Below are 26,324 nucleotides of genomic sequence, written 5' to 3' on the forward strand. Positions count from 1 at the left end.
GTGGGTGATCAGACAATTAGTCCATGAACACATAAACATTGTGTGTGTGGCCCCTGGAAGGAAAATCAACATTATAAACAACAACAACAGGCTCACATGCCATTTGTATTAGTGAGCTTGTAATAGTTTACAGGCCGGATTACAAAACAAAAGAACATCTCTTTTGGTCAAATAAGGAAAGAGGATTAGAAAGAGGACTAACACAAACAAGTGTTAAATTATTATTATTATTTTTTACAAGGAGAGACTATCTTTATTTTCAGCTGTTTGTTTTGCCTTTAAATATGGCATACTTTTCTCTTGTCATTGAGAAAAACAAAAGCATTCTCAGCATATTTGTTTGGTCCATGATTTACAATAAGATACTTTAAACCACTTACAATCCCACCCAATTATGCAGTGAAGTGACTAATGGGCAGCTCTTTGTTTAGTCACATTCATGATCATGAGCATGCAAGTCATCCCTGATGAATTTCTGGAATGAGCTACCAAGCTACAGCACAGAGGCATACACCTACAGCCTCTACACTCAGATTGTCCCACTGATATCCCTGTTTCACCTCCAGTAAGTAAATCTGTCCACAGAGTTCGAATTCAAACAGTTCAAAGCTTTTCTTCAAAGTGGGCGACGTCACTAAGGAATCATTGTTTACTGTATGTTATTGTCCACTGCCAGTGGCAGGCCTGACATGCTGAAGTTATAATACAAACTCTAGCTCCAAAGCCCCCAAGGAATAAAGGCAGCAACTGAGTATGAGTCACACTGTACTGCTTTAGATAATGATTCGACCGCCTCCCACCACCACATGTTTGAGCATGCTGCTGAACATGCGCCTGACAACCTGCATGTACCCTCCACACCATCACTTGATTTTAGATAGCACCAAATTTCACAAGACAATACATTAGGACAGTTATTTCTTAACATAGAAACAAACAATACTCATTTAAGACAAGAATTCCTTTAAAAAAACTTTACTTTCATTTTTAGTCATCTTCATCTTTCAGCATGAGACTTATCATGTCCACTCAGAAATGTGTGGGCCTCTCACAGATGCTCATTCCCTCTCCTGCCTACACCTCTCTCTGAGGAGTTGAAATATTCCAATTCCAAAAAGGAAGCACTACCATTGGTTGTATTCCGCTCACCTTTGACCCCCACTTCATTCAAGAGGAAGCCCAGGGCAGTCGTGAAACCAGACTCTGTGAAGTCGTCGGAACTGCTATTTTTGGTTAAAAACCCCACTGTGGAGCCAGAGTGGGCCGTAAAGTCTTGCTGTTTCTCAAGGGGATAATTTGAAACAGACCCTGTAAGGAACCTCCATCAAATCATGATGATGTTTCACATTCCAACCTCCACTTAATGTTTGTGTGATTATAATCAATGCTAAATTTGAAGAGTGGTAAACAGAGAAGCTATCCTACTTCAATATGAGCTCAATTTAATTCCAGCTGAAGTTACCCTCCCTTGTTTTTTTTTTTGTTTTTTTTTTGGGGGGGGGGGGGGGGTCATATTTCTGTTACATTGGACATCTCTGACTTATTTATGTGATGATTATACACTAAAAGCCACTTTACTCTGATGGAACGCTCATGGTGGTTTGCCCAAAATGTATTACGAAAGGATAATGTGGCAGTGTTGTGTTCTAGTTTTACAAGTTGTACATTGTAGTCAATCTGCGATCATTTCTGAGGTCATGTCAGGAGACAACAAGACACTACATCACATTGCTTGATTATAGTATGTTTCAAACTCATGTTGAAATGAATGCACCAAATATGTGATTTGAAACTTCAATCGATTGAACCCTTTTCTTATCATATAACTCTGAAACAGTAATGTTAGCAAGTGAGTAGCAGAATGCTGTTGGCTGATGGGCTATCAAGTATGCTGTTTTACCTTGAAGTATGACCCAAATGTCTCTCTGAATTATCACCAGCAATCCTCTTTTCAGCTGCTGATCAATCTGGAGGCAGTGAATGATAGTGATATGTCAGATTTACTATGTTTACATACCACTTGCACAGCAGCACGACATAAACAGCAGCATTGGAGCTTAACATTCTGAATAGACGTCAAAGGAAATGGCTGAAACCATGTGTTGTCATATCTCAGGTGAGCAAAATAATGAGTTACCATGCAAAGGGTTAAGGGCGGCTGTGGCTCAGTTGGTAGAGTCGTTGCCTCTCAATCGGTCGAAGGTTTGATCCCCAGCAACATGTCCGATGTCTCCTTGGACAAGACACTTAGGCGGTGTATGAATGGGATTAGCACTTTACATAGCAACCACTGCCATCAGTCTGTGAAGGGGTAGGTGTAACATGAGGTGTAAAAGTGCTTTGAGTACTCAGAAGATAAGAAAAGCGGTGTAAACTCAAGTCCATTTACCAAATAAATCTCCCAGTATAATGTGCAAATTTCTATATGCTGTATGTCGGCTCTTTTGATCATAATCAATAGTCACAATACATACTGCAGATGTGTTGGTTGATATCTCACCTGTTTAAGTCTTCTCTATAGGGGGTAATTCTGTTGAATCTAATTGAAAAATAAGAGCGCTTTTATACTTAACACAATAAAGTAGAAGCCTTGTGTAACACTACAACAACAGATCATCAACTGCCCGAACTGTAGGAAAAAATCTGGTGTTATTTAACGATGGCTCAGTTCTATTCAAGTGTCATACTCTGACAACAAAATAATGAGTAAGCACGCACTATGAAATACATCTAAAGCAGCAAATGAAACCCACCACAAAACCCACCACAGATGAACTGTTAACACCATGATGAACACTGTGTTTTGTTACCTAAAAAGCATAAATTAACTGATTTTAGGTTATGTTCAACTGAACTCTGACATACTGAGAAAATCTCTCCTTGAATAAACGACACCATTCAGTAAATGTTGGGTAACTTCTGACATCTGCTCTTATCGTTGTGGTCCTGATCAAATCCTTTTACAAAGAGTTGTAGCTCCACTCAGTGGTGAAAAGCTGTTTTTGCGGCCTATTAGTCCTATCACATGAAAAAAACAGAGAATCTCTTGGATAATGTAAATAAGTGTATTTCCTTTTTTTTTTTTTTTAATACAAAACATTTTTTAAATTGGCTGACAGTATTTTATCCATTCTTCTTGCCAGAAAATGATAACCAAGCTCAACATATAGAAGACTGTTAGAGTCTCTGACTTTTTCCATCAATAAAAGAATACAAGATTAAACACATTGTCTTGACCCCTCACACATGGCGTTGGAAGAAGATTGCAAATGCGTTTTCATTGTTCACTCACTTAATAACTTTGTTCTAGTGTGAAATAATCTCACTGTCTAATTCAGTGGTTCCCAAAGTGGGGGTCGCGGCCCACTGGGGGGGTCACGGAACACTGTTAGGGGGGTCGTGAGATTCCTTTCAAAAACATATAAAAATGGTTTAAAATTGGATATTTCACCCATTAATTTTAAAATACAGTAGGTAAAAAAAGTAGTTTCTTACAAATAAATTACAAAAATAATATGATGGTGTTTCGGTTATTGTTTGCTGTTTTAATGCCAGTGTTTTGACCTAGTGCGTCAAATGTGGGGTCCCAAGTATCTATCACCGTCATAATGGGGGTCGCAAGCTGCAAAGTTTGGGAACCCCTGGTCTAATTCACTGTGGCAGGACACTCCTCCTCTCTGGTCCCATAGTTCTCACTTCACAGGGTTGTTCAGAAGGGCAGGAGCATCTTTTGTTAGGAGACTGTCCGGTTGACCTATTTTCTTTATTCTATGGATTTGAACACAGAATTTGACCATGGCAAAGTTTAATATCTGAATATGCCTACTCACTGCTACTATGATAAATACATTTCAGGAAACATTATTCCTGCCACCGCCAGTAAACTACGATGATCATACTTTTGCTGAAACGAATTCTTGAGTAGTCTAGGCCTAATTGTAACCTTCTTTAAAGCCTAGTTTTCACAGGCAGATATTTTTGTTGAATAAGCATAGTAACTTTGCAACACTGATTTTTATTAATAATAATTAAAAAAAAAAAACAGAACTGAGAAAACAGAAAAATTAAGCAGACATGGGCTAAAGCCAAACTCTTGTAAAGTAGGATATACAGGAAATGTCACGCAGGCTACAGAGAAACTATTACCATACCTTATTACCATAAAGTGAGACGTAGGCTCAGTGTAGCCTAACATGTGAGTCACAGAAGCCTATTTCAAGCGTTTAACTGTTTTGAGTAGACATCTTAATTGTAATCAATCATTAAAACAAAGTAGCCTAATTTAGCATAGTTAGGCTAAGTCGTTGATTGTTACCTTGTTGTTAAAAGTCGAAAAGACAAGTCACTATGCCTGGCGTAAGACATGTTATGAAGGCTAAAGCGATTTGGACATCTATCTGAAGGCTAAAATAAGCACCAGGGAAAAACAACCCACTTATTCCTCCTTTTTGCGGCTTATTTGCCTTCTTATTATTTTTAATCTGTGTTTGTAACCGTCCCTGTTGACGGTTAAGGAAGGGGAGGGTGAACTCTTGTTATCAGTGCAGTCTGAGTCTCTCTAAGGGAGAAAGTATAGCCTGCATACGTAACAGTAGCCTAAACGAGAACGTTTATCTTTAAGGGCTGTATATAAATATATATATGACCATTCGGGTCTTTCCGTGAAGCCGATACAACCCGAAGTGTAAGCTCGTCCCACAAATATTGTCGTCATGGTGACGGAGCCCGATCATTGGCTCGAACTGTCCGTTCGCCGGGGAAAAGGAGGCGGAGGCAAGCCGTTGAATGACGGCTCAAGCTATGTTGACACTCAAGAGTCTAGCCAGCCCGTGGGATCCACACGGGCCTTCTTATTCCACATTTACAGCTGTTAAAGAAAGCAGATGAAAAGGGACGGATCGCCTTCTCAACTCTTGTTATCTTCCGAGGGATGTGGTGGACCGTGCGAAGGACCGTATAACAGGTCGAGGCGGAGCGGACGTTTCACAGGTTGATGATCATTTTTGGCAACGAGTGGGGAAGCCAGCAAAAGTAAATACATGGTCTTGTCTCTATAGGCTGTTCTTAGACAGATCAGCTCTATAGGAGAAGTAGGCGGTGCCTAATATTTCCTGGAAACATACAGACCTCCGACCAGAATGACACATTTGGCTTTTGCATGTTTGTGTCTATCCACTCAAGTTGACGCTCAGACTTTGGTTGCACTCCTCGTGTAGGACGACTGAGGACCGTCTATCTTACATTTGGACAGGTAGCCAACCAATTTATGTTACTCAAATTGGTCCGCTTATGTCAGTGACCTACATCTCATGCATGTGCGCCAAGAGCCCATAGTCACCTCTCAATCAGAGCAAACAGCATGGGGATCAACGGGTTAGACAACCAGGCGCAGCCGTCCAGCGGAGAGTCCCACAGAGAAGAGCCAGGTGCAGATCCACAGATGGAGCAAAGGGATGCTCAAGTAGACACGAGTAAGGAGGACCAGGCGGTTGACAGCGAGTGTAAAATCGTGCAGGAGGACAGCACCTTGCAGCTGATTGAGGCCGGGTCCAAGCCGCAGCTCTCCTCGGCATCTGAACCAGAGGCCGGGGTCCATGTGGAGAACCCCGGGCATGGAGCCGGATTCGTCCCACCAGAAGGAGGCTACGGCTGGCTGGTGGTTTTTGCAGCCACCTGGTGCAATGGGTCCATCTTTGGCATCCAAAACTCTTTTGGCATCTTGCATATGATGCTTGTGAAGGAGCATGCCAACCCAGAGGACAAGACGTCTCAGTTCAAAGTGGGTGAGTAACCACACTGTGTGCTGTTGTGATCCTCACAATGAGATTGAAGCAGAGCATAAGGAACAGAAGTGTTTTTGTCCTGGGTCACTGCTTTGTCTATAGGTTACTATATACATTTACATCCCTCAAATAAATATGTGGGTCAGCTGGGAACAGTGGGTTTATCCTGCACTTAAAAGTAGCACACTGTACGCAGTGTTTCATGCCTCTTACCACTTGTTAACATGCACCTTTTGGAGCGCACCATCACATATGTTCAATGATTAACATTTAACTAACTGTCCTGGCCATCCATTTATGAATACCCCAGTTATTTTAACTCCCTTAGTTAGCTGCTGCAAATCCATTACAGTTTATCACAAGTGGTCTTTTGATAAAAATGTACCCCACAGTGCTGAAAATTGTTGTGATGTAGAAAGTGTGACCAAAACAAGGTCTTGACTAAACTGGAACATTGCTTCTACATACGGCATTATAAGAAGCTAATAGACCTCGTGACCAGATTTATTTCAAGGAATGTATTTTCATTTGTGACAATGCAGCTGCTTTGAAGACTTAGTTTGGTGTATGTGATCAGACTGAGTCGAGTGTTTACCTCTCTGTCTCCCTCAATGTTTCACTTGAAACCTTTCTGTTGGCAGTTTGACCTCCAGTGTTCACTGGTGAATGTTCAAATCATTTCCCAAAGTAAACTGGGATCTATGCCAACTTGACAATGTTAAAGTCTGACAACAGAGAATTGAGATGCATCCTAATATAAAAATATCTCATGTCATTTTTTAGGAATTGGACAGTTCAGTCTTATTTGAAGGAGATAAATTAGTCTCTCGAGGAAGTGTGCAACAAATGGTCCAAGTCACTTTTGAGGCTGCAGCTTATTTGTTAATAATAAACCGATATTTTCTTGGTTTTTCTTGTTACCAAAATGGAAATAGAGTCCAAAAGTTGGTTTAAGCATCCAATTAATTGTCAACTATAGAAGTGCTCTCAGAGCACAGACCTCTGCAAACTGGCCAAAAGTCCAATCCTCCTAATGCAAATCTGCACTATAAATGTCGAGGTATACTCCCAACTTTGCATTGTTTCCCCAAATGTTTTATACCAGTTTTAAAATTATTTCAAGCTCTTCTACATCGGAAACATTTCACAAAACTTTTGTGAAATGCTAGAAAACTGTTTTTATCATTTTATAGATATAAAACTGAATGGCTGAAATCAGGAAAAAAAGTATAATGCACTTGGCAGGTTGTTAATAATAGTTATTTTTTTGACAAATAATTTTCACATGGAGCACTCTTCGTGATTGATGATGGTCCGAATTTGCTTTTATTAAGACACCCATGCAAATACAGTTTGGGCCATATTATTGCTTACTGCAGAATCCAATCTTGATCCAGTCCAAATGTATAAATTAAAAAAAACATACTGGCCAGTCCAGTTGTTGTTTTATGTGTGTGCGTGTAATCCTGTTGACAAGCCAACAGCACTAAAGGTGGTAATGAAGCATCCAGGGAGTGCAACTCTGGAGTTTGTCCCTTGATGGTTTTATTAAGGTCTTGGTCTCCTGCTGCAAGTTTCATCACATTAACAATCATGGACTTAACCACAAGACTATTTTTGACATGTGGTCTGACTTTGAGTGAACTGCCTGTTCTGTACTGTGAAACTATCTGTCCAGAGAATAGTCAGGGGGGAAAAAAAGAATTGGGTTTTTTTTTTTCAGGAGAGGAGCAGCTTGTAACAGGAGTGGGTATTTTTCTTCACATCCTGTCAAGTTCCACAATCACCAGAAAAGGTTAAGGTCATAATGTGGGAAGGGATTATGCCTCTAAGACTGTTCTCTGGAACAAATTCAATCATTTGACATCATCAGTATGAAAAGTAACACAAGGAGAGAAAGGAGGGAAAAGGGCTTTTACATGATTTGAGACGTTAACTTGAGCACAGATTGATGATTTGTGTTTTTCATTTAGTCGTTTCTGATTTATGTGGAGAAACTTTCTACTGTTGTTAGGCTAGGCTCAACAAGGCATCCCCTTTTTGCCAGGTTAGTATGACAGAGAGCCTGAAAACTACTTTCACTTGAAAACAGATCCAGTTTGGCTTATTGTAGTTTTAGTTTCAGATGAGTCATCTGAAATGTATTACTTCTATCTTGCAGTATCTTCGACACAAGGCAGTTATAAGGAGGTATTTCGAATCAGCCCACCCCCCCTCTCCTTTTCTTTTTTTTGGCATGTTAAGGATTTCATCTCAAGCTGTTCTTTGGATTTGATTCCTGCTTGTTCTTATATGTGAAAGGATTAAGCCGAGCCCTGACCTTTTCCCCTCAGCAGCAGAACAAAACAGAGGGGAACAGCTTAAATACAATAGTCTCATTTGTAAAGTCTCATTTTGAACAATATGAAAGGTCATAGTCAGGAAAAGCTGAATTCTCATATGTGTAGAACACCTTAAAGACCATTCTTCTTAATGAAAAAGCGACAGAATGACAATGAATGGGATCAAATGTTGCGGTTACCATTAGTTCTCTATACTTACTCCATTATTCTTGGTATTTATTAGGCCTTCAGGGGTAAACAAACCATTTTCAAATCACTTTGGAGTAACAAGGTGGGGGATCGCAATGGCATTGTTTTTCTTAAAGTGAAAGAAGTTAATGAAGGAGAGGTGAGCTTGTTATGAGTTGCAGATGGTGTTTTGCCCTGTGGGCATGGCACTGAGGTTCAATACAAAACTGCTGGCATGTGAAGGATGTGTTAAAAGTGTAAGAAAGACCTGTGGTGCTGTTGCAATCAGTGGGGAGTGAGCACCTCGTGAGGTGTTTAGTTGTTCAGCACGTTGCAAGAGGGAGAAAATCTCTAATTACAGCTCTGCAGCATGAAACTTTCAAAAGAAGTTGAAGAAAGGGACTGAGTAAGCGAGTGATGCATTTTTCATTGATCCCTGAAATGAATTCCATCTTTATGCCACTAGTGTGAAAAACATCAGTGGGAAGGCAAAACAATTCCCCCGAGGCTTTTTCAAGAACAATGTGTCCTATTTATGTCAAATGTAGCGATGAACATGTCCAGTGATAACAACTTTTTCTGATTATTATTAGGATCGTAGAGAATTTGAAGGGCCTCTTCGAAGAAAGCAAGGCAAGAGTGAAACAGCAACTCAGGCTCCATTAATGCTGCTCCATCTGTAAAGAAAAATATTTTTTTTCTCTTTATTCCATTAACTGATAGGACAGTGGAAAATTATCTTTATTTAAATCTAAGTGGACACTATATATATATATATATATATATATATGTGTGTGTATATATCCCACAGAAGCCGCAAGGATTGCCTTTAAAAGAACTGATAATGTGTAAACGGCTTTATGTGACTAATTCTTACACATAGTGGACCTTAAACAACTTGTGCTGGAAATGTAAAGATATCAACAAGTTACACAAAACACCTCTATGCCTACTCCTTAACATTGATACACAGTATTTAAGAATGACTCGTAGTGACAGCGGTAATCTTCGAGAAGAGCTACATAAAAGCAAAAAAAGAGATTGGGACGTGGTCTAAATGTTTCAAAACAACTAAACGGTGGGTTCAAACGTTGAGTTGTGTATTTGGTCATGTCACTGCCCTCTTTTTGTGGCCTGATTCTGTGATCTTTGGCTTGGCAATTATATTATCAGGGTAAAGTTAATTTGACTCTCGAACACTTGAAAAGTGAAGCTGCAGGTAGAAAATGTTTAACATGGTGTCAAAAAACAACAAGAGGATTTGTGTCAACTTTGGAGTTGTTTTTTCTGTTTGTTTGAGTGGAAATGTCTGAAAAACAGCATTTGAAAACACCAGGTTGAAGTACAGGTTCTGTTCTTACTATTGTGGGGGGAATTCAAAATTCAAATAAAACATAGTTGCAATTTTCAAACGCACATGTTCAGTTTTTCTTAAATCGTGACTTTGATGGTTTCAGACATGATCAACACCTTTGTGCCTAACATTTCATAAAAGCCGAGCACCGACTCAATAAAGGGATTCCTCTGACCATAGGATTCAAACAGGTGTCTGCTCTTTCCCCCGGTGTTGCCAGCACTTTGCTCTGCTTTGTGTTGTGCTGCATCTGCTTTAAACAGCATCTCCGGGGCAGCTGTAACTCCCAGGTTGGCAGATCAGGGAGAACTGTGGAATCTTTGGCATTCCAGAAAGGCAGCAGGGGGAATGGGTTCAGGTTGGATCCGAGTCTGTAAAAGGCTTCTCACACTCACAGGCAGCAGGTACATTATAAGAACAGAGCACAAGCATGGATTCATTTTTTTCACCAATAGATTTTAAGCATTTCATTTTGAGCAGTTACACAAGTAAAAGACAGTTTAAATCAGATAGAGCCTGAAAGAAGAAGAAGTAAGTATTAATAGAGAGGCATTGTGTATCTGGAGCAACAGTGTTCATTTGACATGCTGTACTCAATGCATGGAAACAAACAAAAAAACAAAATATATATATATATATAACCCCACACACACACACACGCTCTTCTGCATCGTTAATAGTGTCAAGCGGTGAGCACTGCAATAAATATTAATAGCTTGGAGCATGATATTAAAAGCAAACATCAAACAGAGCTGTGCCAGCTTAACACGTCATCGAGCACCCAGAGACTCGGGCTGTCACAGCACATTCATGGGCTGCTGAGGCTGTCTTGTTTGAGGACACTCCTCTCCCATCTGTCACAGCTGGTCCTCCAAATCACTTGTTTCACACTCGCTCGCAATCCTCAAACTATGCAGCCCGACCTGATGTACAGTGCGGTAATTATCTAGTCATGTAACTGATGCTGAAATGAGACTTTATCATCACAGTACCTGTGACGCCTTACAGCCTGGAACTATGCAGCATTTGAAGTATGAGGAACTCTGACATCAAAGTAATAACATTAATTTTTTTCTTCGCTCTTGGCACCTGCCATCTTTTACTTGATGCAAGTGCAATGTTAGCTTGGCCTCAGAAGTGTTTAGAATGAGCCTTGTTTTTTTTTTTGCACTCGTGATTTTTTTCAACATTATCGACCTAAATTGATATTTTACTAATGTCGTATTGCTCATTAATGGTGTAACTCTTTTTTTTTGACAAATTCATTATGAGAAGTTAACATCGAAGTGAGGATTTAATGAAAAGTATGCAACCTTCAGCGCTGCTAAACAGGCTCATTTACCATATTTTCATTGCTCAGGGCAGAAAGCTACATGTTATATTGTCATACTAATATGTTCAAGTTTGGTCATCCAATACATATACAACAAGTCATTTAATTGATTCTCAACTGATCAGCAACTTGGCCGTTTTCACATATGCACTCCGGATAATATCTAGATATTTACAGGAGGACCGCCCCGGAGATTCTCGCCACCTAGCCGTTCACATATGCTCCTCACAGCTAAAGACTACCCCCGTCAGAGGGGAGGGGGATCGGGGAATTTCCTGAGGTAAGACGTGACGTAAATAAGCCACGCGGAAGTAGTGGCCTAGTCCGCTACACGGCGCTATAATGAGAATATTTGCCTTTATATCAATGCTATGTGTAGTCCAATGGAATGACAACATCCACAAAAGAGAGGAGAACAACATACTGACGAACAGAAAACAGAATGCAGCCGTTTAATTACGAACACGGAGATCGTAGTGGTCGCGTGCAGACACTTTATGCAGTCACTGTATATGAACGTCATTCTCTTTCTATTGGCTCGAATTTATAATCTCCGGAGTATATTCGGCCGCGTTCAGACATCAGCTCACTCGGATTTTCTGTGGAAAAAATACTAGGGGTCTGGCCGGAGAAACTCCGGGTAAAGACCGTGCGAAAAATGCGACTGTTTGCGTTCACACATAGCCTAGAGCACCTCCGGGTAGCCAAATCTCCGGAGTTTTTCAGAAGATTTCTGTATGTGTGAAAATGGTTTTAGAGGGTTAGGGTTAGAGAAACAACAGTGAAAATCTGAGGGAAATCTGGCTGTATTAAAAGTTAAAGCAACATCATTTTTACACCTTACTGCAGTCAGTAATGTCAATGTTCGGCCCCTTAGCTAGATAATGATACTGTTGGTTATGAGGTTGCTGTAATCTAATATTACAGTTTGTTCACATTACACAAGGAAACAGGACAATAGGTCATTCCTACATAATGGCAGTATGGCTGATGTCAAACTGTAGCTTACAGGTTATGTTGATTTATCTAAAAAACGTCGCCCGATGTCTCACTGGAGTTTCACCATCAAATCTCTTTTAACTCGCTCATTATTCAGAAAGTGGTGAAATGGCGACGAGTGTCAGAAAATTGCATAACCTTCATACCTGTTAACTTTTTTACAACTTAAAACCTGAAACACAGCATGTGAGCATCCCTTCACATAAAAAAAGTGTGTGCCTCTGTGACTATATAATGACTTGTTTGCAGTATACAGGCACAGAATTTTATACCGTAGCTTAAATTGTCTTTCACTAGTGTGCACGTTTAAAACTGGTGCTGTGCAACATATTCAAGTCATCAAATCATTGTATGTGTCAATTTCTTCAGTGCATTTAATCTATGTTGTTTAAATCAGTTCAAATATCTGTTTACAACCTTTAAAAAAAAACACATTGTCCTGTCCTACCACCTGATAAGGACATTTAAAGAGGCCTTGAAGGACTGGGCATCCGTAGGCTTAAGTCTTGTCCCCCAGCCTTTCCTTTTAATGTTTCCAAAATACCTATGTCTATTGTTCCTTAAACTGACAGTACCCGAGACATTTGCGGCTGCATTGTTCAGTTGATGGCAAATTTCCTCCCCATGACAAAGGAAGTGGTGTTTGGACCAGGATGTGCACTTGATGGTTTTGGCACATTCGGTCTGGAATAAAAGAAGGATTATGACGGTGAAATTGGATTTCTTTGACCTTAAAATAGTTGGTTCAGTTGATTTCCCCCCATAATAATTGTTTTCACTATAGTGGACTCTATCTTACATAGTTTTTCTATTTCTTTGCAGAAACTTTATTTTTCATACTTGCATAAGAATGAATAACTTAATACTGCTTGAAGCATTAAAATCTTTCTAGGAAGAACATGTTAGTTACTCAGAATAATCAACCGAAACCATTTTCTTTGAAAGTACTTTATTTCTGTTTATGTAAGAAATAAAGAACTTTGAATTCTACAATTGTTTTCCTCCAAGAATGTTAACACTTTCAGATTAAAACTGGAGTTTGTTGCACGTTACATTTCAAATACAGCTATGGGTGTTCTTTGTTCGAACACAGCAAAACCACATCAGCGTTTTAAAAACATTCTTTCTACTCTTTTGCTCTTTATCGTACATCGACCCAGAGCTTGTTTAATATTCTACCATTAGATATGGCATACTTGAAACAAATGTCCATATTTCACAAAACAATCATTGTAGCCATCAACAAAGCTCAGTTAGTCTGAGCGTACTCCTCATACAAGCGGAGGTCTCTCTGGGGACACTCAAAAGACTCCAGCAGTGTTTTCCTTATGCAACAAGTTTGTTCCCTCGATGTACAGATGGCTCCTATACAGTCTCTCTGGCTGTCACATTGCATCCATCACTTAGAGAGAGGAAAGCTTGTTAAGCCCCCTCCACACCGTCACATAAACGCACACACACACACACACACACACACACACACACACACACACACACACACACACACACACACACACACACACACACACACACACACACACACACACACACACACACACACACACACAGACGCATCTTTTCAATTTGTGTTCACTTTTGCTGGGAAGTGTTCATGCCTAATCATCTATAATGAGTACACTCCACTCACAGACCTTTCCTTGTGCCAAGGGGGGGGGACTGAGCAGGACTGAGCAGTGATTCATTTTTTGACAGTGTTTTCTGTAGACAAAATACCTTTTTATTTTATTTTTTTTACACAATGCTGTGGAGTGTATACCCCAGAAATTGCAATAATCATCACAGCATTGGTTCAGTCTGGACCTGTTGATGGATGCTTGGCTGAAGTAATTGTGCTATTTGCCAAAGCGTGAAAACAGCCATCAATTTATGGTAGTGCTGGTATTATTGGTACTCAAACTATTATTCTGCAACAGTGTCAAATTGCTGCCGCCTGTTAGGCAATTTTCTTCGTTCAAACAATTTTCTATGAAAGGAAGACTGAAGGTGTGGTTTAGCCCTGTGTAGTGGGCCTCAGTTATATGTTGTCTGTCCTATCTTGTTCCTATAGGGGTTTTCCACATAAAATATGAAGATAAACACACTGTTAGTCTTAGTCTGGATTTTCAGCTTTTGATCTATGTTATTTTATCTTTTATGCTAATGACTTCCCTGTATATTTCCTTGAATTAATTATCAATAGAGTATAAGTATACTTATAAGTACAAGTTTCTGTTTATTTTTTTTGTGTCTGGTAGCTACACTGGCTGTAAAGGTACAATGTGTAGAATTTTTACAATAACTTAATTAAAAATGGACTAAACATATGTTATCATTTTTGTTGAGTACTTGCATTACTTCAAATATTTCCAACAGTTATAAAAGTCCGAGCAATCCTTAAATTTATAGTTGTAACATGACGGGTCTTGTCTCTGCGGCCGCCATGACAGTGGCATTGACAGACACAACATGTTTGTTGTTGCCATGGAAACACCGGATGTTACCCCAAAGACTGCTACATAAGGTTCTAGAAACTTCTAGAGAAAGCTGCCGTACTGTTGCTGTATGTGCTGCTGTGTTAAAAACATCATGTAAAGTATACTTGGCTACATTAGCTCGTCTTTAAAAAAAAAAAACATATTCTCTTCCTCAGATTAGTTTCACCCGTTCTTCTTGACAAAAGTCAACTCAGAGTTCGTTTTTGGTCGGCGTGGGAGGCGTAGAGAATCACTCCCTTTGTTCCCTGACAGCCTCGACACCATCTTTTGTTATTGTTTTGATTGAGAGTCCCTTGGCTATGGAATTGACATATACTAAACATTTAAAGCTTAAGTATACTCCCAACTGCTGGAGGTTACATAGCAAATGCAATTCCATCCGGAGCAATAAAATGAGCAGTGCAGGAAGAGCATATGGAAAAATACAAAAGCTACAGATGGAAAGAGCAGGAAGAAACAAGACTCATAGGAGCAGACTGCCGAACATGATCAACTGTTCAACATTTTTACGGGCTTCCTCTGATAGGGGGTGTAGGATATACGGCTGGAAACAGGAGACATATAGCTGAACATAAGTCTTGATGGAAGACACCACAATGGGTGGTTGAAAATGACAGAGTTGAAACCTTGTGGTCCCTCAAGACAAACCAACTGGACATGTGGTAATGCACAGAAGAGGTGGTGATGAAGGTGACAGAAACATGAAGGAATATGAGGAGCTGGAGAAACACTATTGAAGAAAAAAAGTGTTCCCATTTGTGGAACAAACTGGATTTTTTGATTTTCCAGAACTGCAATCCAAAGTTAACACAATACAATTCCATCAGGAGGTTTGACATTTTCTGGATGGCTAATTGTCAGGGCATACCGCATTAAATTTTAGGGCTGTATGTTTTATTTCTGTCATGAGCACGCAGCTGAAGTTGCGGAATACTTTCATGGATCTCGTCCTCTGAAGGTTCTTACCGCTTAACTGGGATCCTGGTATTGTCATGCAGGTTATTCAATGACTTCTGTCCATTCCTGTAGCTAAAGGCTTAACCTCTCTGTATGCAAATATTCTGTCACATACACGGTACATGATGTCTAACCTGAGAGATTATTGATCAGATCAGCACTTTTTGTGTGATTTCTAGATATAGTATGGGCCTAGAGGCATTTATGATGCAACAGCTAAGCAGAGTAAATGTGTACTACAGCAAAGGATTTTTTTCCTTTCATTGTGTGGCATAATCATCTGCCACTGTAGTTATATTTCAGAACATCATGATCTACGTGTAATGTGAAATGGATTGCATGTTGTGATGACACCAACAGCTCTATGGAGCATTTCTTTCAGCTTTTACTTTTGGTTCAAGGCACACAACTTTCCATAGGCTGCTTTGCAATGATCTGATGATGTAATTAAAGAAATAAAAGAGCCAGATATTCCTCTCACGATTTAAAAGGTACATGATTTCAGACGCTGACAATCTGACAAGCACTAAGTCTAAAGCGTTGTGAGTCCCTCAGGAGAGAGGTTGCTAATGTAGAACACCCATTGAATTGTTATTTAGCATTCAACCTTTCTTACTCCCGCACCTGTTGCTACATGACTGAGGTACAATGAATGCTTCTTGAACATTTTGTTCAGAAAGTCCTGAATGGTGGGAATTCATACATAATATGTTCTGTCGGTGAATAGGCCCCCTCTAACTTGTTTCATTAGAAAAAATAAACTATAGGAAGGCTTAGGGTGTTCCCACCCTTATGCTATACAAATCCAACTTTGTAATCCAATGTGTACCAGATAATGTACACATTTATAGTACAGAATGTTAATGTCAACATTATGTCTACAACAAAGAGTGTGTTTGTATAGCGCTGTGTGGATCAGTTTGTGTGTGTGTGTGTGTGTGTGTGTGTGTGTGTGTGTGTGTGTGTGTGTGTGTGTGTGTGTGTGTGTGTGTGTGTGTGTGTGTGTGTGTGTGTGTGTGTGTGTGTGTGTGTGTGTGTGTGTGTGTGTGTGTGTGTGTGTGTGTGTGTGTGTGTGTGTGTGTGTGTGTGTGTGTGTGTGTGTGTGCGTAAATCAGTCCATCCACCTGTCTCCCCAGCCTCGTTCTCTCTGACTGTGACCTGCATCCCAGACACCACAGTAAAGCTACCTTTGCTCCCCAGGAGACTAGACCCAGACAATTGTTTGTTTGCACTTCAGGGTACACCATGTCTCTGTTGACTCATTCTGAGTGGTTATGTGCTAACACTGTATTGATATAACACCGCAGGGCAGAACTATGTGCTTTGATCCACTTTTTGATCTGCTTGATTACCATGAGGGATCTTAAAGAGTGTGTCTAATGTGATACGTGTTTCAAGTAGAGATACAAGAGAGAGAAAAACTAGGGCTTTTCTGTTTTTTCAAGGAGTCTGCAAATATGACACATATGCAAGATTAAAAATGAAATTAGGCTTGAATTTTGAGTCCAGGCTCTTGTACATAAAGGCCTAGTTGTTGTTAACTGGTGCCTTTTTAGTTTTTATACAATATGCAAAAAAGGGATATATCAAGGAGTACAAAGGAAGAGTCATTTAAATGTCTTATTTCTTGTGAATCATTTTTCTTATTCTTGGTTTCAATGGGGACTTTTTGCACAGTTTTTCAGCAGCATAACAATAAGCGGCAATGAAGCTGCCTCAAGGCAAATTCTCCAGCTTCATATGATATAAAGGAGGGGGTTGAAGAGCTGAAAAGCTGTTGAAATACTACACATGACAGTAGGAGTGAGTATATTGTTCCCCTGCAGTAAAGGGAATCCATTCCTCTTCATTGTATTCAGTCGTATTTCACAGTACTGTTACCTTTTACCTATTACCTATTATTATGTGTTGATTACCAGCTCACAGTGCATATCTTGTTGCATGGACTCTGATCCTTTCTAAACAGGTATAAGATTTAATTCAGGTCATAGATTTGGCACACATGATTTCCACATTGTTTTGACAATGTATTCTTTTCTTCTTCACTTCCTCCGCAGCCTGGGTCGGGGCCCTCGCCATGGGTATGATCTTCTTCTGTTCTCCCGTGGTCAGCATGTTCACCGACCGCTTCGGCTGTAGGAAGACAGCAGTCAGTGGGGCGATGGTGGCTTTTTTAGGGCTACTCAGTTCATCCTTCGCAAAGTAAGCCACTGTGCAGTAAAGCTTCTCTTGTTGGCTGTCTGATGTTAAAATAAGAATATCTGTGGCGCTGGTTAAGCTCAGTGGTTAGAGCATGCACACCAAGGTCCCTCTGTCTCTTCATCTGTCCTATCAACAACATGGCCTCAAATATAAAAACTAAGCAACATCTACATGCTTACAAAGTTTGAAAAGTCCAGAAGTCCATTGTATAAACCGTTAGCTCTGTCGTTAGGGAATCATTATAAACCTCAATGTCTCCTTTAATCTTCTAGATGAAAAAAAATAATCTCTCTGAAACATAAAATTTACTATTTCTAATCCGGTCCCTAAAATTGCAATTTTAATCCAGAATCTGTCAAAACGTATGTCCTTTTATTTTGCACAACACAGGAACAATAATAACCTCTGATTTAATCTGAAACATCTTAAATATCATCTAAATATTTTATTTATTGCATGAATTTTTAGTCTCCACCCTCTTAATGTGATCTCTTGCATTGACCTCTCAGCTGTAGACAAAAAGGAGTGTTTTCTCTCACCCAGCGGCTCTGCGACCAACCGTACATGCTCATTTGACCCAGCAAGCACTAGAAAATGTCATTTGGTGCAGGACGAGGTATAACCTATGACCACAGAGAGAGCAGCATATATAATAAAAGTTGTTATAATTTTAATAACAAATTCTGTTCCAGTTCACACAGGTAAATATTTGATATTTCACTGAAAGGTATTATTCTCAACGAGTATCTTTGCTCAAAGGAAGTTAATATCACTGAACTCAACTGAAAACTGCAGATGAAGATCTGAGCTCATGAAATTGAAATGACCAATATTATCCCTGACTATCCCTCAAACAGATCGGCCATGAATTATTATCACATTTACTTAACATGTCACACACTACATGTAGACCAAAATCTGGTATTAGTTTAGATTGTTCATTAAAGTTTGACAGGATTTTGGAAAAGCTTTCAGAACGGCAGTACGTTTGTTAAACCTCTTATTCCTTTGTTTTTCCAGATGAAAAAACATTGCTTTAGCTTTGAGACTTGAACGTAATGGTAATAGAACAAAGTATTTTGTCAGACATTCTGTCAAGCTTCAACGCAGTGGCAGTATGGCGTTCATAAATGGAGCCTCCATATCATCGTACTGAAGCTCTCAAATCCAAATTGTGACTGTAACCAAGTCTTATTGTCGCTTAAATCAGATACCTCGTCATGAAGTTAATATATGGGAAAATGTCTCAAGACTAGTTACATCACTCTGAAACCTTCTCCCTTTTTTATAAATGATTTGAAGGAAGTGATACAATATCTTCCTACTGACATCTAGGGGGAATTGAACTCTTTCGAGTAAATGAAGCGTATAAATGAACATCTTATTTCAGAACCCTTGGCCTTGATTCAGTTCATTACTGCACATTCTAAACGTTGGATGTATGATCATCTACTGCCAGAATTAGATACCACACGGAGCTCTTTGTTAACCTCAGTGTTTTTTCTACATAGCTTATCATCATGTATTACATTTGTCATTAATGAAGCTAGTTGAAAAACAAAATAACCACATCAAACATTTTTTTTTTACATTTATTTTCTGTTGCAGTTCCCTGAGCCTCCGCTATTTTACATATGGCATTCTGTTCGGCTGTGGCTCCTCCTTCGCCTTCCAGCCCTCGTTGGTCATTCTCGGTCACTACTTCCGCCAGCGCCTCGGCTTAGCCAATGGTGTGGTGACTGCGGGCGCCAGCTTGTTCTCCATGGGACTCCCAGTGTTGCTCAAAATGGTGGAACCTTGGGGCCTCAGCAGGACCTTCCAGATCCTCAGTCTCTTCATGCTTGTCCAGGCCCTGCTGGCACTGTTGTTTAAACCTTTACTGCCACCCGGAGGAGGCATGGGGCCCCCAGGCATGGGACCCGGCCCTGCAAAGGCCCTTACCCAGCCTGGTGCCTCTGCTCAGGGGGGTAGCAGGTGGAGCAGTGTCGTGAGTGAGGTCCGGAAGTACTTCAACCTACGTGTTTTTCACATCGTGACCTATCGAGTGTGGGCCTTTGGAGTAGCCACAGCTGTATTGGGCTACTTCGTGCCGTATATTCATCTGGTAAGAACAGTAATAAGCGTGCTCGTTCAAGGGATACATTGGGTTGACCAGAGATCTTATGTGTTGAAAAGAAAAATCCTAAATACTTCTGTGCTAGTTTCTTGAACATTACCAGTGAAAAACCATCCAGTCGTGTTATCATTTGATTCATGTTTTAATAGATTTTGATGGCAGATACAGTATTCTAATTGCACTTGACAGCTCTGTGTTCATCTGATTAGGACTAAACCATCACCGCATGTAGAATACATACCTCAACCTCTTTGGTATTTTTGGTATGCGACTGTGAAAATGTGGGAATCTGGACCACGTCATAGAGATTAAAGGGTTACATAACATGTGTTGGCTGTTTTTCAGTCAGAGTTGGATAATTGTTAGTCCAACATTAAATACAATTCTTCATCAGAAGTCAGAAATACACAAGTAACTTCAGGTTTCTGTCATAGCTAGACTGTCACACTGAGCTGACCAGCCCACTAGCAGCCTGCTACACAGCACAAACAGGCGTTGAACGATAATAAATACAAGTTTTCCTGCTGAAACTTGGTATGTCAGTACCAAGCTTATCTGGCCTATAAGAACAAAGAAAGGTTTTTTTTTTTTTTTGTGCTTTCTGTCTAGCTGGACAAGTGTCCACACAAACACATCGCCTGCTAACATCAATCTCCAGGCTTGGTAGTAAATTAGCTTATTAGTTGTAAAAGGTAAAGACACATGATGAGATGATGTACCTCTGACAGGGTTTGTTCTTTTTTAATAATAAAAAGAAAAAATTAAAAACATGGTTAAGAAACACACACAACTTTCATTCCCACTGGAGATGAGGATGAGATGTCAAACTCACCTCAAGCTCAAAGAACATTTACTTTTCCCTTCATGTTTATTCAATCTAAAATTCGGAGTACATATTCAAAATCTGCACATTACCTTTGGCCGAATTTGGTGTGAGATAGTGGGATAGTGAAGGAAGATGATGAAGTGTAAAGCTTCAGCTTGGAGCTGTGAAGTTGATCTCCCTCCATCCAGATGTCGGATGTTCCAGCTCCGGCCTCCCTCCGTCAGGCCTGTTGTTTCAGGCCCAGGCCCAGATGTAAACACAGCCCCGGCCTTTGTATTGGCTCGACCACCTCAGGAAACCTCTCCTGTATGGCGTCCCTGTATTCCTAAACATGCCTATCCTATGGCCATTGATGAATGTAGAGCCCTTCAAAGGAGAGAAAATATTTCACAAGCTCAGGAAAGGACTTCAGAGGGTGGTTTAATGTTTTGGATTGGGTTTTTGGGGGGTCAGGGCTGAGGGGAGTGGGAGGCTCTGGCCTATATGCGTTGGCTCTTCCTGCCCTGCTGTTCCAGAGGTCTGTGGATGAGTACATTTTGTTATTGAAAGACCTCAGCTCTTTGGACAATTTCTCCACTCCCCAAAATACACACCCACTTGTTGAGTTGATTGACATCTAAGGAATGGAGCAGAAAAACAGACCAAAAGGTTCAACAACAGGTTGTGGGAAATATTCCTAAGCATCTGGAGAGTTTCCTCTGCTGCACATTTAACCACCACACACACAGCCAGACCTCATGCTGCCATGTGTCTCTCTCTCTCTCTCTCTCTCTCTCTCTCTCTCTCTCTCTCTCTCTCTCTCTCTCTCTCTCTCTGTGTCTCAGATCAACTTTGTAAAGGAGCAGTTCAAGGGCACTGACAAGGAATGGGTGCTCCTGGTGTGTATAGGTGCTTCCTCTGGGTTGGGACGCCTTGCTTTTGGCAAGATCGGAGATCACATTCCTGGACTTAAAAAGATCTACATGCAGGTGAGAGTTGTCTAAAGGGGCACAATGTGGATAGTCAACTTGTCTTAGTAGTAATGCAAAATACATGTAGTGGTTTGACAGCTGCATTAAATAATGTTGGATTGATATGATTTTTATGCAATTCAATTAAGATTCCTGTGATTGATATAAAAAAGACATAATACACTAAGCTACTTTCCTTAGGTGACAGGTAGGTTGTGTTTCCTGAGTATCTTTTCTCATAATGGTTTTGTGCATGTGCTCTGTCTGTTCCTCCTTTCCTCAGAAACCCCACACTTTTCACACACTAAAAATGTACTTCTGTGAAGGTCAGTATATATCAGGGCCCAGTAATATCGTGACAGTGCCAACATTAAAAAAAACCTGCCTGCATAATGGTATGATGATGACACCTTGAAAAAAAAAAAGGAAACCAGTTCAGTGCAATCTGAGGAGTGAATATGAAAGAACTTGGTGGTGTTGATCCTTTTGAACACAGATGAAATAATCCATTCGCTGTGTTGGCCACAACTATCAAAAGCAATTTCCAAGTTGTATGTCAACTGTGCAATTCAGCAGTAGGAGGACACTGGTCAAGCTGAGACAGGTCAATGCTGATTTAAAAACTTTAAAACATGAATGCTAAAATATGAACATCTGTGTGGTAATAATACACACTAGACATTTGGTTTGTGCAGAGATAATGTTCATCCTGAAGAAGAGTGCCTTTACAGCATGCTGCTTAGAAACCCATTGGCACTCTAAACACATCCTTTTTCAAGAGTCTAGTTGTTTTATACAATGTGGTCATTGTTAGGGGTTTAAGGTAAGACTTTTTTTTCGCATGTTATTAAGAACCTTCCTTTACAGTTAACAATATTAAACTCATGAACTCTGGAAGCTGAAAGTTTAGATGTTTACCAACAAGCACATAGCTTCTAACAAAACACAAAGCACCAACCTTCATTCTTTGATCGGCATATGATGTGATTAGATTATACAAACAATCCTCAGCTTTATTATTTGTCCTTGGCTTACTTTTAATCCCAACATAATGCTAAATGATTGAGTTCAATTGGTAGTCTTGCCAACTCCAGCTAACAATGCTCACCTTCCTTGTGGAAACAAAAGCAACATATTTACTGTAATCAGCATTTATTGTTTGATTTGATTTTACATTTATTGCAGCTAAACAATATCACCACTATTCATAATTCTTTTAGTAACCTAGTTCAGCTCATTGGCAGAGAACATATTTACCACAGTTTCCTCCACTTAAGCTTGCTGTCCTCACTGTAGCCTGAGGGTAAACTCTGTCACACAAAAAACATACTGTTCACAGTTAGAGACAACGGCCCAGAGGCTAGAGCTTTATGTACAAGCAAGGACAACAGGGACAGAAACAGGTAGTACATTCTCCCCTCAGTTTATTCAAAGTAGTTTAATAGGACTGAGAAAATAAACAAGAACAGGGAAGCAGTGACAGTGTAGAATCCTCCTATGTAGGATTTGTTTATAGCCAAAGCTAATTCCCAACACTAGTGCCTTAATTGAAAATGATAGTTCAAGCTGAAATCAATAAATCAGACACTGGCTACACCTCCTGCAGTTTTGGCCTTGAAAAACACAGCTGTAAAATGTATTAACAGGGCTGCCATATTATTGTATTCATTACTTACTATTCTATTCTTTAGTTATTTTTACCTGGTATGATTGCAATAGCAGCTAATAGTCAATAAATATTCAAAATCTTGACAGAAATCTAGCTGCATTTTAAATATAAACAACATATTTGAATGTCTGTTAGCTACAGCCAGACAAAAGCTACATGAGCCTTCAGCCACTTAATAGATAATAACAACAAAAGCTTATTGTACTGTTTTGCAGTATTATATTGCATTACATATACAATAGAAGAGCTTTAAGTCTTAGCAAATGTAAGATTATATAGGAGTTTTCTTGTTAGCAAACATTACATTAGCTTATTTTTTGTAAGCTATGTTAAAATTGTTATCTCTAGGAAGTGGTTGAATCCTAGCATTAGCTGTTATCTAATGGCAGCTAATGAGCTAATGGTTGTTTTATCTTAAAGTATTGTCCATTGTCCAGATACACTATCAATGGTCTTTTCAGTTTCTTATTCATCAAGAAGCTCTGAAATTATATCTTTTTATTTCACATTACACTCACAGAACTTATTATACTGTTATCCAGAAGTACAAAATTATAAAAGCCTCCAAGCTTCTTACACTGATCAGGACGTCAGATGAACATGGCAGTATTGGCATTTCTACATCAAAGTTTAAAAAATTAGTAGTCCAGTGGGTATTTTGTGGTGTTGGTTTCTTACATCTGATATGTAACAAAAAATGTTCAAAACCATGGATACCCATACTTTTGTTAAAGGTAATAGCACATATATTTGCCTCTACCTCAAAGATTGATAAAACCAGATGATACGGTATGCCATGGAATGGTGAAGAAAGCAGGCAAAGTTAGCCAGCATTACTAACAGCTGTATAACTGAGTTATGTTCTATCATCCCAATTTTTTTCCCCAAATTTTCAAATCCAAATCAACAATTTGATTCTACTAAAGGTTTGTTTTATTTGGTCACCACTCTCCATGTAAAACAGTCTAAACTTCAGATGATGGGAGACAAAGGACGTTTCTAAACTATTTACACTAGTTAAGTTGCTTATTTAAATGAAACAAAACTTTGTGTCATGGAATACTTTTTTACCTCGTCTCTGTACTTTATTACTGCCAAAAGTCAAAATGCATAGATTACTATTGGCAGTTGTGGTTGTTTGACATTGAAAAAAGCAACAATGCCAATGATCCTGTGTACCTATGAACTACATCTTTTGTTGTTGTTTTCTTAGTTATCCCCAGCATCAGAAGTTACGTACCTTGTGTGTCAAGTTTTTCAAAGGGTTTTTGCTTGTTTCAGGTGGTGTCCTTCATGGCTCTGGGCCTGATGTCCATGTTGATTCCTCAGTGCACGGTGTTCGAGGGTCTGGTGGTTGTGTGTGTGTTCCTGGGGCTGTGTGACGGCTGCTTCCTCACCATGATGGCTCCCATAGCTTTTGAGCTGGTTGGGCCCATGCAGGCCTCGCAAGCCATAGGCTACCTTCTTGGACTTATGGCCCTTCCCATGACTGCAGGTCCACCCATCGCTGGTAAGAAGAATGCTCTTTTAAAAAAACCTGTTTGACATCTTTTTTATTCTGAATAATTTAGATTGAGTTAAAGTGATCTGACTTTCTGCACTGAGTTCAGGATCCAATCCAAATGTTTTTATAAAGTACAACAACAAAGGACCAAAGTGTTTTACAATCCAGTCAAGTCCAGTTCATGCATAAAGCACATTTAAAATCACTTTGACCAAAGTGCTGTAGAACCAAGAGAGAAACAATGCAATTAAAAATGAAAAGACTAAGAGCATCCACGAACAAAGATTCTGAAACACGATAAAACAAATAAGTGAATTAAACAAGAGCAAAGATTAAAAACCATAAACAGAATCATCAAGGTCAACTTGATTTGAATGCCATCGAGTAGAGATGTGTCTTCAGCAGTGACTTAAAAATCTACATCGACTTATGTGGATGGGGAGACTGTTCCAAAGTTTAGGAGCATCCCCGGCAAAGACTTGTGTGTGTGCGATAGTGTAAGAGATCATGAATATAAGAAGGTGCCCATCCATTTAAAACCTTAAAAATAAGCAATACAATCTTAAAATCTACCCTGTAGCAGACAGGAAGCCAATTAACAGCGGCTTATAGTGAGTGTGATCCTGTCACATTTGTTTCTCACAGCTAGCAAACGCACTGCAGCGTCCTGAATGAGTTAGTGACAACGGAGAGGTGATTGTTCTAAACCCACATACAAAGAATTACAGCATGGATAACGCTGGATAAGAGAGGAGAAAAAGCTAGTTTTGACCACTGACTTGATGTGCTTGTCAAATGTAAACCAACTGTCAAATATCACAACAAGGTTTCTCACACTTTGGCATTTTGGGGAAGCAAGGGGGCCAAGAATAGGTACAGAGTCATCAGAAAGCTGTGGCTGTCCAAATTGGCAGCATTGTATCCTGATATTTATTTTTAAAAGGCAGAGAAATTTGGATGTCATCAGCGAAGCGGTAAAAGGCACTAAACACAGAGACCAAAAACAACAGCACATAAAAAACGTTAAAAGGGTTCAGACTGATATAAAAAGATGGAATAAAAGCTGTCCCTCATGCCGAACCAAAAGTCAAGGAATAAAAGTGGTTCTAAGGTTTGATTTAAAAACAGACAGTGTGGGTGAGCAGAACATGTGGAGGGAGAATGATCCAGAACTTTAGCTGCTACTGAAAAGACTCGTTCTCCCATGAACTCCAACCTGACAGGATGTAGACAGTTACAGCGCACAACAAGTTGATTGATATGAGCTGTTTGAAACAGTCTCACAGAAAACATGTAGGGGAGCCAAAGCAGAGTAAAAAAAATGCAGGGCAACGGTTTAGGCTTAAAGCCAGCTGCAGGCTGTCTTTGGGGATTTTCCTTCAGGACAAACAAACTGTACACAACTCTCTTTGTGTGTTCTCTGCCCCCTCCTTCTCTCCTCAGACTTTCTCTTTTCAAGCTCTCTAATAATAGGGATGTATACGAAAGAATTGAAGGCAGGACATTAATAATGACTCAGGCGTCCTCAGGCTTTCAGTCTTTGCCAACCTCTTTTAGATCTCGCACATACTTGGACTGCTTTTTACCACATAACACCCCATCTGTGGCTGCAGCTCAGAAACTTGC

The 26,324-nt window shown here is 39.8% G+C and overlaps 1 protein-coding gene across 1 annotated transcript in view; it reads left to right on the forward strand.

Moving 5' to 3' along the window:
- The first annotated feature begins 3,086 nt into the window (after positions 1 to 3,086).
- Positions 3,087 to 26,324, forward strand: part of slc16a2 (solute carrier family 16 member 2) — a 29,840-nt gene continuing 6,602 nt past the window's right edge. The window contains exons 1-5 of the mRNA XM_020645349.3: positions 3,087 to 5,783; positions 17,489 to 17,633; positions 19,242 to 19,737; positions 21,400 to 21,543; positions 24,476 to 24,704. Coding sequence (XP_020501005.2) covers positions 5,360 to 5,783; positions 17,489 to 17,633; positions 19,242 to 19,737; positions 21,400 to 21,543; positions 24,476 to 24,704 — 1,438 coding nt within the window. The 5' untranslated portion in view covers positions 3,087 to 5,359. The remainder of the gene's footprint in view (positions 5,784 to 17,488; positions 17,634 to 19,241; positions 19,738 to 21,399; positions 21,544 to 24,475; positions 24,705 to 26,324) is intronic.

This window comes from Labrus bergylta, chromosome 9 (genome assembly GCF_963930695.1).
Source record: "Labrus bergylta chromosome 9, fLabBer1.1, whole genome shotgun sequence".
NCBI classification, from domain to species: domain Eukaryota; kingdom Metazoa; phylum Chordata; class Actinopteri; order Labriformes; family Labridae; genus Labrus; species Labrus bergylta.